The sequence below is a fragment of the Periplaneta americana genome, chromosome 5 (assembly GCF_040183065.1).
Source record: "Periplaneta americana isolate PAMFEO1 chromosome 5, P.americana_PAMFEO1_priV1, whole genome shotgun sequence".
Classification (NCBI taxonomy): domain Eukaryota; kingdom Metazoa; phylum Arthropoda; class Insecta; order Blattodea; family Blattidae; genus Periplaneta; species Periplaneta americana.
This window is the reverse complement of record NC_091121.1, coordinates 6,601,549-6,614,799: the sequence shown is the minus strand read 5'-3', so window position 1 is coordinate 6,614,799 and position 13,251 is coordinate 6,601,549. Positions and strand designations below refer to the sequence as shown.

The following is a 13,251-nucleotide window of genomic DNA, read 5'->3' as shown; positions in this document are numbered from 1 at the left end:
CACGTCGCTGTCACAATAATTAAATTCAATACCGGTAATATATTGACTTGGACCTTTACTGAATCATATTATGTTTGTGTTCACAGCTGGTAGAAAAGTGTTCAGGGACTTCCTGCGTTGTGAATACAGTGAAGAGAACATTCTCTTCTGGCTCGCCTGTGAAGAACTCAAGAAGGAGACCAACCCAGATGTTGTGGAAGAGAAAGCCAGGTTCATTTACGAGGACTACATCTCAATACTCTCGCCCAAAGAGGTACAAGTTTGTATTCAAATCTTAGTAAGTGATAATGAGGAATTGCGGACAATGTGTAAAGTTAGGACATTAATTTATCCAGCTGTGCGTATTCCAGTATGGCGACACTGAAAAGCAAGTAAGTTATATTGGAAGATGTAATTTATTTTATAGCTACAATCCGAACTAGCACTTTATTGGATTGCAGTAAAGATGCGTGCACAGAGACATTACTTTATTAACATTTGGTGTATGGTGATATAGCCAACATAATGGAAACAAAAGTAACCTGTATTAATTTATTAGTTGTCAATAGACTTGTTTTATGCAGTTGAAATCAAACCTTACATTTAACACTCGATTTAATGTTTTTTCACGTAACTATTATTGGTTACCCTGAAAAGGTTTGGGTTGTGAAAGTGGACATTTTTACCAAATATCTTATTATTTATGTCCATTTTCATTAGTAAGTTGTACTAAAACATGCGTCTGCATATTATTTTACTGTTTATTGGATAATAACTCGATTTGCAGTGGTTTAAAGAGGCAAGAAGATGGTAATATTCCTTCAAGGTGAATTATTATTATTATTATTATTATTATTATTATTATTATTATTATTATTATTATTATTATTATTATTATTATTATTATTATTATTATTAAGAAGGGGGACAAGACTAACTGTGGTAACTTTCGAGGAATATCACTTTTGCTGACGTCGTACAAAATTTTGTCCAATATTCTTTTGAGAAGATTAACTCCGTACGTAGATGAAATTATTGGGGATCATCAGTGCGGTTTTAGGCGTAATAGATCGACTATTGATCAGATTTTTTGTATTCGACAGATATTGCAGAAAAATGGGAGTATAAGGGTACAGTACATCAGTTATTCATAGATTTCAAAAGGATATGACTCGGTTATGAGAGAAGTTTTATATAATATTCTTATTGAATTTGGTATTCCCAAGAAACTAGTTCGATTAATTAAAATGTGTCTCAGTGAAACATACAGCAGAGTCCGTATAGGCCAGTTTCTATCTGATGCTTTTCCAATTCACTGCGGGCTAAAGCAGGGAGATGTACTATCACCTTTACTTTTTAACTTCGCTTTAGAATATGCCATTAGGAAAGTTCAGGATAACAGGCAGGGTTTGGAATTGAACGGGTTACATCAGCTGCTTGTCTATGCTGATGACGTGAATATGTTAGGAGAAAATCCACAAACAATTAGTGAAAGCACGGAAATTTTACTTGAAGCAAGTAAAGCGATAGGATTGGAAGTAAATCCCGAAAAGACAAAGTATATGATTATGTCTCGTGACCAGAATATTGTACGAAATGGAAATATAAAAATTGGAGATTTATCCTTCGAAGAGGTGGAAAAATTCAAATATCTTGGAGCAACAGTAACAAATATAAATGTCACTCGGGAGGAAATTAAACGCAGAATAAATATGGGAAATGCGTGTTATTATTCGGTTGAGAAGCTCTTATCATCCAGTCTGCTGTCCAAAAATCTGAAAGTTAGAATTTATAAAACAGTTATATTACCGGTTCTTCTGTATGGTTGTGAAACTTGGACTCTCACTCTGAGAGAGGAACATAGGTTAAGGGTGTTTGAGAATAAGGTGCTTAGGAAAATATTTGGGGCTAAGCGGGATGAAGTTACACAACGCAGAACTGCACGCATTGTATTCTTCACCTGACATAATTAGGAACATTAAATCCAGACGTTTGAGATGGGCAGGGCATGTAGCACGTATGGGCGAATCCAGAAATGCATATAGAGTGTTAGTTGGGAGACCTGAGGGAAAAAGACCTTTGGGGAGGCCTAGACGTAGATGGGAGGATAATATTAAAATGGATTTGAGGGAGGTGGGTATGATGATAGAGACTGGATTAATCTTGCACAGGATAGGGACCGATGGCAGGCTTATGTGAGGGCGGCAATGAACCTTCGGGTTCCTTAAAAGCCATTTGTAAGTAAGTAAGTTGTTGTTGTTAAGTTACTCGAAAGCTCTCTCATGATCAGTGACAACTAGGCGTGTTTCTAAATGAAATTACAGTATTTTCTTCCTTCAGTTAGCAGTTTTAATGCCATTTTTTCGACATTGTAGCTGTGGTTTCATTTAATAAACATTTTTAGGACAATTTTTCTTAAATTGTAAGCATTAGTGTCATTTTAATAGTCACTTTTTGAGCAATTTTGGTCGCGAAAATGTGCTGATAACGCCTGATTGTTATGTTGCAGGTGAGTCTGGACTCAAGGGTACGGGAGATCGTGAATCGCAACATGGTCGACCCGACGCCCCACACATTCGACGAGGCTCAGCTCCAAATCTACACGCTCATGCACCGCGACTCGTATCCTCGCTTTGTTAACTCATCTCTCTTCAAGCAGTTGGCACAACTGAACAACAATGGAAACAATGGTGGTGGAGGTAGTTCAGCAGGGACACCAACCGCCACACAAAGTGGCGGACGTAAGGAAAGCAATGCGTAATGTCATAATACCAGCATGTGGGCCAGATGAGTTATACCGCTAGGAAAGGGGAAACTTTTCCATCATCACCTGCAGAAGATTCGTTCTCGTCTATGCATGTTCGAAGCTCAAGGCATTTTGAAGGCAATACTGTATGTCAACACCATCTGTTCCGCTGTGTTTCTTGTACCAAAGTTGTCACCCGTGACACGGAGAAACTGGTGATCTTATTGTTTTATCTAGTCAGTGGATTGAACATACAAAATCAGGTTACGTGAACAAACCTGAAGAGTGAGAATACTTTAACATACACGCACATACGCCAGGGACATGTGAATATGTCTCTTCACCCACATTCAACTATATTCGTTTATATTAATAAAAGGAACTGGAAAGAACAAGGTTAAGGACTCGGTGAAAAATCGGAAGACTATCTTCGTTAATATGAAGGGTGCTCTGTTAACATAACTGAATGAGATTCATTCCAAGTGTACTCTGTCGGCCACATAACGTGTAGAAACTGAGAGGTTCATACGGTACGTAGTGAATTTCTGTATGAGACCAAGAGAATTGAGTAAATTATGCCACACTGTTAGTTAATTATTGTTGCATAATTGAAATACGAAAAAAAAAAAAAAAAAAGGTTATGCAGGTCAGTGTACTCAAAAATGACAAAAGGATACAAACTTGAAACAGAAAAAGAGCTGCACTCTGTGCCTCAGGTCATGCCGTAACATTTTATCCTTCTGACATTGATTCAGCATGCAATGCAGAGGAATATATACTCCAAATTAACTTTCCATTTTATCCCAAATGCGTAATAAACTTTTAAAAGTATTATATAACCAACTCTGTTATATTTTTGTACCTCAACAGGTATTTTCTGTAACAAATATTATTTTAATTTCAGAAAAAATAATTTAAAACTTTTAATCAATTATAGACAAAGACAGTAGGCTATGTGTTATTAAGCGAAATGGTAGCACATCAGATTCTAAGCCACGTTAATTTCATAAATCAATCACATTTAAGAGTAAATAGGTCTGCATTTCATTTGTTTAACAGTTTGTGTTATTAAAATAACCTTTTTGGACCAAAAGACTTATTGCTGTAATATTCTCGTGTAGATAATTTAGTCATGCAATGCAACTGACAGTCACAAATTCAGTTTCTGAAAAGTAAAATATTAAACAGAATTTATTAAAAAAATATTGAGCAGTTTCAAGAAATTTATATTGAAAAACCAAATAAATTTTAGTGCAGAAATAAATGTGTAAGCTTTTACACTATCTACAAATTTTTACTGTGAGCACAGCATGTATCAAATCGATATTCTAATTCATTCATCACTCCAGCCTAAATAGCAGGTATTTTAACTCATGAGCCTTCAAGTGATTGTGGCAAAGGAAGTACGTTAGTAGCAGGGTTGCCAGATGTCTCGTATTCTAAAAGATAATGTAATTTAATTTCCCATGTCTTTCATAATTGTCCTCTATTTTAAAACTCACAGTTGAATGATTCAAATTAAGATAGTACATTATAGTAAATGAGAGACAGTTTTCTAAGATATTGGCAATTTTTTCAAATTACTAAACTTTCAGTTAATTTGTACTTATAAAAAGAGTACCGGTATTCTATCTAATCTCTTCATAATTATGAAACACACAAAATGTGGATATAACTAGACATAAATTAATCTAAACAGAATTTGGTTACGGTACGGTAATGATACTGTTTCTTTTTTACAATTTTCAGCATAGCTATTGTCACAAGAATTGTTGCATAGGTCTGCCAAATATCTCTGAAGTGGGCAATTAAGAAATAACAATTCTATTAAATTATAACTACCAACCAAAGAAGTAAAATATACCGTAATAAAATTAATGTCAATCTAACCTCAAAATAAATTGTTTGAGCAACAGCACACAACCTACGTAACAATGCAAATTAGAATTTAGATGACCAATCAGAAATGATAACGGTATAAACACTTAAACAATACAAAGAAAAGAAAACAGTAAACTTGATTGAGAAGGAAATAAAATAAGGAAAAACAAATCATACAAACAGAATCAAAAATAATCTAAAAACTGAAGCAAAATACTAGTAATAACATAAATAATTAGATACTCGTAAAAAGGGAAATGTTTGCTCCTTAGTCAAAAAATTAGAGAATGTGTCTAGAAATGACAAATGCTGATGGTAAATTTTATTCAGAAAATTTGTGTGTAAAATGTTAAATGAATGTACGAAATGAGAATTCATGTTTTATGAACTGATTATAAACAATATTACTGGTAATTTATGTCTTTTACTCATCAGGAGATGTTTGCATGTTTCTTTCCCTTATTCGTTTCTAAGATGTCTGGCAATTCTAATTAATATTGTTTGTAATATGTAGCGGATCTGGGAGGTCGAAGTATTGAGTGTTCTCTTTCAGTCCACCCATTAGTAAGATTCTCAATCAAGAAATTATGAACATCTTAGTACTGTAGGAATATGGTGGTACTTCATCTGGCTGTAATGTGTAGTGATTTTCAGAAAACATATAATTTAGCGTGAAAGGCCACACTAGGCTTATAGCCTACGGCTGAGCTTGAAAAATAAAACGATGTCATGTGATCTTTCACTGCCTCACTGCGGACTCAATATCTGTTTTACATGTCCATTGAAATGAAGTGATATTGGCTCCATTTTTGTCACACTACAAATGAATAAAATGTAGAAAATTTATAGACAGTGTAAAAACTAAAGTTTTTCTTGTTTACACATATACATTTCAAATTTATATCCCATTTGGTTTTTCAACTCTTAAGGGGAGAGGATGGTATTTTTTGGTGAAAAATGGGTAAATTAAAAAAAAATCTTTAAAATACTCTGTGATATGTGTGGAATGCATAGCATAACATTTTGTGAGTATTTGTGCCCTTGTCGGATGTTGAGTCGTCATTTTTAAACTTCCTGCGCTATGGATTTTTAAACCACACGCCCGCTTTTATCGGTTTCCAGTAACTTCAGTTTTTTTTTGCTACATTGCCAGACAAAAATGGATATAATTTCTGAACTATTAAAGATACATGCATGAAATTTAGAACACACATTCTTTAGACTATTAGGAAACTTTTCTGTGTAACAGAATTTTGTTAATTGATTTCATTTTAAAAATACGTCCGTTTGTTTGCAAGAAAGGAAATCAGAAAATTGTTATTAAATTTTAATTGTTTATTTTCCAAACGTAGGGACTAATATCAAAATTCTGTTACAGAGAGTTTGTAGAACATGCTTTTGCAAATACATTGCAAAAAAATTGTTTAAATCTATCTTTAAAACCGGTTTAAATATATCGGTTTTAGTACAGTCCTGCATTGGGTATATTTTTTTTCAAATTTGGGCCCCCCCCTAATTTTTTTTTTTTTCAAAATATTTTTATTTGATTGAGTTGTCACAGTTATGAGCTCTCTACATACAAAAAAATTTATATTTTACACCAAATAGGAAAAAAGTTTTAAAAAATACCATCCTCTCCCCTTAAATTCTTGAAATGGTTAAAGGAGAAAGACATCATACTGCACCTAAGTCACATGCATGAAAAAACAGCCATAAATTCATAACTGGTGAGGATATGTAAAAAATGTTTTTATAATTTTTAAGTGAGAAGAAAGTACAGTCTGTTTAATATGAAAGACGAGCACTCAGGTGATCGGCAACAGAGCTCTTAAATGGCTTACGAATAAATTCGTAACACTATTTTCTGGCTGTTCCCAACTTGTGCAAAGGCTAACAAACAAAGCATGGATTTCCATTTAAGTCTTCTTTTACTTGCCTCATAGGACGGGAGACAGAAGTGACAACGGCTTTATTTTTATTTTACGTAGTTACTAATATATTTCCTCTTATGACAAAAATAGAAATAATTCCCAGAAAATATCTGTTGAGAAACACGACATACTAATGTCCAATGCAGGTAATTCTGGAAATTAAGATTGAAATTAACGTTTAAGCAGAAATGTTGTAGGAATAGTGTCTCTCTCCACCTGACACATAATGTGTGATTTATAACAAAAGTGGAAATTTATGACAATCCATAAAATTCTATATCACTAGACAAGAGAGTATTTTAAATCTAATATCTGCCAATAACGAAAGCTAGGTTCAGATGCTTCTTATCTTTTAATTTTATTAACTGCAGTTTTTTTATCTACAGTGTGTGTGTGTGTGTGAGGTACTTAGGGGCAAGACATTCGAATGATTATGGTTGTACATAATCTGAAGAATTCAATATATTTTTTTTCTTTTAAGTAGGGAAATAGGAAACATTAATTGTTGCTGCTTTACTACTGTTCCAATTTTTCTCCTATCTTTAGTTGACTTTTCCATTTCCTTTCTATTGCACATGCGTACGTTATACCTGTAGGAATTTATAGTAACTGTTTCTTCACTGGAGTTACTTCATTCAGCCTAAATATTAGCCTGCATTAGCTGCTTGCATTATGAAGTCCTAAGAATGGAAGTATATGCGTTAGAAGGGCAGTGTTATATTGTTATATGCGAAAAAAAAAAAAGTTAGAATTTCTGTTTTGGAGGTTAAAACTCCAAATCCTAAAATTTCACACAGAACTGGCCGAACAGTGCAATGATATGGATGTAAAATATACTGAGTGATCCATTTGTAATCCATCACCACACAGTATATGTGCTGTCAGCGGCCAAGTCTATACACTGTGACAATGCATTTCCTTAGTTGTCGTTAATACAAAGCAACATCAACCAGTTTCAAACAAATTAATACTGGGTAAATATACTGCTCCGTCGATTTAGTAGAAAGCGTTTGAGTCTGAAGAAAGCAGAAAACAGTACAACGCAGTCTGCGGCACAAATGTTAAAGATATTGCTGGAGAAAGTAAGGTAATATTTATTTATTTATTTATTTATTTTTCATTTATTCCTTAATTAATTAATAATTCATTCATTCATTTATTCATTCGTTCATTTATTCACTTCTTCATTACTTCCTTCCTTTACTTATTTACTTCTTTATATATTTATTTATTAGTTTATTTATTTATTTATTTATTTATTCATTCTTTCGTTTATTCATATATTCATTCTTGAATTAATAACTCTTAAATACCCATTCCTGTATAATCGATTTTTTACTGTCCATAATATTCCTGGACTTTCTTGTTCTGCCTCAGTGGTATTCAATCTTTTTTTGCTAGTATAACCTCAAAATATATTTGTAGCCCCAAAGTTTATTATATAAGAATTAAGAAAAGACTATGATTGATATTGTACTAAAAATAAATTATTATTATTATTATTATTATTATTATTATTATTATACATTAGTTATTAATGAAATAATAATAGTAATAATTTAAGTAAAATGGTATAGTATAGTATTTATTAGCTGTCGTTATAGCAAAAGCTAATGACATTGTCAAATTACACGTGTGAAATTATCGTGCAAAAATGAAAATTATTCTATTCTATTACAACACTAAACATAAAACAAAATGATCACAAATACTCCTTAGAGTTTACAATTGAGAGTCAAGATTATCAAAAATAGGCTAATATCTAGATGAAAATTGTAACACATTGATCACAAATATTATTTGATATGCTCCATTTATATACAATAAAACAAGAATTAACTTAATTTATGAGAATTTCCTAATATATTACAAAATAATAATAAAATTCAGAGAAAGAAACCTAAAAAATATCTACAGCTTGGTTTTCTAACTCAAAATATTCTTACACAGAATAGAATGGGTTTCTAAGAAGCCACGTTTTCACTTTGACTTTGAATATGTCTAGTGACATTTCCTGTGCTTCTTGTGGTAACATGTTGAACATCCTACAGCCCAACATGTTAGGACTACTTTTAACTTTGGATAGTCTGCAAAATGGTATGTCCAGTTTTTCTTTATTCCGAATATTATACTCATGTTTATCCATCCTACTGGTGAAGCCATAAAGATTTTTCTTGATGTAAAGAAGAAGTTCCAGAATATATTCATTAACAACTGTTAAGATGGACTCCTGTTATTCAAGCAAGCAAAAGCAAGAGTTGATATTGCAAAAGAAACTAATATAATGCAATAATTATCAACAAAAGTGTAATAAAATAAATATGTCAGCATTTTTACATACATAATCAGCGAGATGCTTACCCCTTGAGGCAACCCCATGTACCCCTGGGGGTATGCATACCCTAGATTGAATACCACTGCTCCACCAAAAGACGATGCTTGCCAATTGCAGGAGACTTGCTCCGCGTGTTATATCTGAGTAGATGAACACTGACTTTCTACTAAATCGATGGAGCAGTGTACAAACAGTTTAAGATTTATATACATATCCCAACTAAACAAGAAGGTTCTGAATGTACTGGTATCAACCATTTTATTCCAGATAGTTTTGGCGCCTTCTGATGAAATTAAGTACCACTTGTTGTAGTTCGATTTCAAAAACGGTGTGTGTCTACTATCATTATTTTGCACAATGTGCCTCTTGGTATAAACAATTTCCGTCAAATGACATGACAGCTCCTTGTGGAACGAGCCATCATGTTTTGTTCAAAATTCATTCAAGCACAAAGAAGAGCTAGAAACACACAACGCATGCTTGACTGAATAACCTTTGGCTTGTGCATGTAGAGGGCAGCCTTTAGCTGATTGCTGTCAGCACCAGTATTGTGTGGCAATTGATTGCAGACTGGATCACTCAATACATTCAAGAATCATACAAACAAATTAGTATCACAATACTAAGCTATAAGTACAGTACTTCAAATTGACCATATTTTATTATGTTTATTTTCGTTTACAGATTGAAAACTCCAAAGTCTATTGAGTCACCGTTACTCTAGAAAATTTTCATTGGCCCGGAAATGATGAGTTTCGGATAGAAGTCGAGGAAGGTGTCTGTGTTATTACTAAAAGCTTTAGTATATTGCAAGGTAACTGTTGGAGAAGTATTAATATTATTTTAAATCTTAAGTTATTATTCATTAATATCCATTTGATTCTTAAAGTAATATTTTTACTTCATGTATAAACAATTTGTTACATATACACATTCATTTACTATGTCCAGTTGATCACATACATGATACTATGGGATATGTCAAATGTATCACTGACAATATAAAAAACTAAAATACAACATACAAAAATTTCAACATAAATTTCAAATAATTTTAAATAATAACAACAACAATAAATTCAGCACTTAACAAGACAATTTACACTTAATATGTCATCCCTTTACTATCTGACACTGCTTAAAAAAAATCTACCAACAAGCATTGCCAGTTATTATTTGCAAAAAAAAAGAGAGGTTAGGGAACTGATACAATTTCACTTAAAACAATTGGTAGACCTATATTTTTTACACAAAGGTTTGTTATAATTTCTGACACAATTAAGTAAGCATTCATGTTTTTTAATTATAATCTAAAAATTCTAGGCTATATTTTTAGCATATTTAAATTCTTAATCATTCAGTTATCATTCTTGTCTAGGCCTATTTATTTATTTAAAAAATTATGACTTTCTTACAACTATAAATTATAGGTAATAAAGAATTTTAAAACTAGTATATAGAAAACATACTTTGTAATGCTAATATCTGGTATTTCATTATTATTTTACATGGTGCGAGAGGTGGAAAATCACAATAAAATAAGATCAAGTTCGGGAGGATCTAGGATGTACAAGAGAATTAGCAATTTCACGGCCAACTTGAGACCTAACACGTATTACCATCATTATGCAGTAATATATTCAGTCGCAGTTAAAACAGGTGAGCTCTCAATGTTGGTTCATTAGATCTCCCTGTCTCAAGCACTGTGAAACAAAATATCTTATAAGTTTTGACATATAAATTTTAAATTTTCGCAGACGTAAGAAAAATATTGTATTAACATGACAAATAAAAATGAAGCTATATTAAATGCAACGAAATACCTTTCCAAAAATTGTTCCAACATATTAAAATTTTATAAATCTCTAATTAGTATGCTTAAACTGCAAAAAATTTAAGTTTAAATATAAAATTAATGTGTTTTGAAATATATATTCTAAGGTAACCAAATTAAAAAAAAAAAAATTGCACTGTGTTGCTTCAATTTTTGTGTTAGATAGAATATACATATCTGCTACAGAAGTGGTAAGGCTTATTTCTTCTCTCAAGCCGTACCTGTACCTTACGTGCTGTTATCAGTTAGTAATTTGTTTTGTTTGTTCTTTTTTATATTTTAGTCTGTTTACAATTTCATACGAATTATTAACGCTGAATTGTAAATGCAATAAGTTGTATTATTTTAGTAACTTATCATCTAAATTATATTTTACATGAAAAGAGCAAATTTATAGGAACTTTTTATTTTTTTAAGTTTATTTATACACACTTTAATATCTAGGTCATACCGCGTGTGTAGAATATTTGAGTATATCAGTTGGTGATGGATTATTATTATTATAATTTTGTTTCTACTGTCATTTGTTGTTATATGGCTTGTATTTATTTTAACTGATTTCATTTTTATTAATGGTTATGATAATGGTGATTAAGACGGTTATGAATCTTGGTATGTAAATTTTCAATTTGGCTTTTGCCTTTGTGACTGACGGAGACCATGAAGAACTCCAGTCACATTGGCTGGCCACGTAATTTGAACCCGAGTCATATGAACTTTTATATTTTTAATTCAAAGTCAAAACACGCACTATACTTTACATCCAGTTATATCATGTCGCTCTTCTTGGCCAGTTCTGAACATAATTTGAAGTATTTATATATAACGTTTTTTGGACACTGTACTACGTATCTTTTAATTTTAAAAATGGCTGATAGTACAACTCTTTACAAGGATTTATATAAACATTGTACTTAACATAATTACAATAATTTGCTTCACGAAGTGTACAAAAAAATACATTTTCTGTTGATCCTACAGCAATGTGAAGCAATATGTGACAGAATCCTTGGGCTCAGTGATTTGTTTTGTAAACCAGGGATGGGAAAGCTCTCTACATACCAGTAACTTACTTAAATGTCAAATCTGTGGAAAACTATTAAAAGATTTGTGACAGAGTTTGGAAACTCCATCACAGATTAACATAATACAAGATTTAAAAATTAGCTGAGTATAAGTCTTGGTATACTAATTTCTAACACAGATAATTAATGCACAATATCTAAAAACAAATTTAGTTCCAGATTTAATGTCATTGTTTTCTCATTCCTGTCTTATTCTCTAGTCTGCAATACATGTGACTTTCAATTGTTTAGTTGATAATAGCTTTAAATAAGAACTCTGAAATTCTGTGTTTAAAATGTTAATAATGTTTAATTTTTCTCATTATTAATATTGAGCCATGATAGGTCAGTAAGCGAAATCGTTAGCCAGCTTCTGCATTTTCAGTACCTTAAAGGTAAGCGTTCACTACATCGTATCGCACAGATCGGAAAAAGACTATCTTTGCTGTAATTGTTATGTAACCGCGTTCACTACATCGTATCGGACGCATCGCCTCGCAGCAAATCCGTCCACGTTTCTCGGATGGGCAACTTTTCCGATGCGTGCGATCATGGCCTTCTTTAATAAATCAATTTTAATTGGTCAACTGTTACTATTATGTTGTGCCATGTTCAGTGTTGCGCCAAAATGGCAGACGGAAAACTTATTTCGCGTATAGAAAATTGCGAAGAATTATATAATTTGAGGCGTTCCCATTACAGTAATCAAGTCGTTTCTTGTAAATATTTTATGTAACCAATATTTCTTTCGTTTCTTCCTCTTCAATTAAGACGCATGAAGCAATTACAAATTCTTATTCGCTAACAGACGTAATTAATAGCCCTAACCTCAACTCCTCTGCTTTCAGTAATGTCAATATCGTACGACGTCATGTTTTCAACAGCTGATAGGGGAATCCGATGAGGCGATGAGGTGAAGCCGTTACAGTGAACGCATTGGACTTAAAATATCCATTGTGTGCGATTCGTACGAGGAGTGCGATACAATGTAGTGAACGCTTACCTTAAGCCTCATTTTTCGTAGAGGCAAGAATTCATTCATTTTCTTAGATAGATGCAATTTTACCGCCATCTTGACCATGCAAGTATACTATCAATCCATAATCATAATAAGTAATTCTTACAACATTATCCTTTCCCAGAGATAAATTTTACTTAAAGGGTTGCCACCTTAAAGCTATAGGAGTTCCAGATCAGTTCATGAGTGTGTGTATTAAACACAGTTCAGTACATATACTGTCCAAATTTCATGAGTGGATCCCTGTGTATGGTCCTTGCAGGGTAAGAGGACAGAGTAAGCCAGTAACATTCTTGAAGGAGCAGGTGGATGGGAGTGGTGTCATTGGCCGGCTGGTGACATTGCTAGGATCTGCGCGAAAGGGATGTTGAACTAAAATCTCGAATTGCCACTGCCTACTGCGATAGCATTGAGGTATTGCACTATTACGAGGCGTGTTCTTAAAGTAAGTTCCAAAAGGGTG

General features: G+C 32.6%; 1 protein-coding gene across 3 annotated transcripts in view; it reads left to right on the top strand.

Annotated features, from left to right (window-relative positions):
- Dhit (Double hit) overlaps window positions 1-13,251 on the top strand; it is a 938,600-nt gene that overhangs the window by 902,232 nt on the left and 23,117 nt on the right. For 2 of the 3 annotated variants that reach the window (XM_069825307.1, XM_069825306.1), the window contains exons 5-7: window positions 87-253; window positions 2,489-3,255; window positions 9,557-10,531. In XM_069825307.1, coding sequence (XP_069681408.1) covers window positions 87-253; window positions 2,489-2,740 — 419 coding nt within the window. In that variant the 3' untranslated portion in view covers window positions 2,741-3,255; window positions 9,557-10,531. Of the gene's footprint in view, window positions 1-86; window positions 254-2,488; window positions 3,369-9,556; window positions 10,532-13,251 lie in introns of those variants that run through there. The other variant, XM_069825308.1, reaches the window with a different exon arrangement.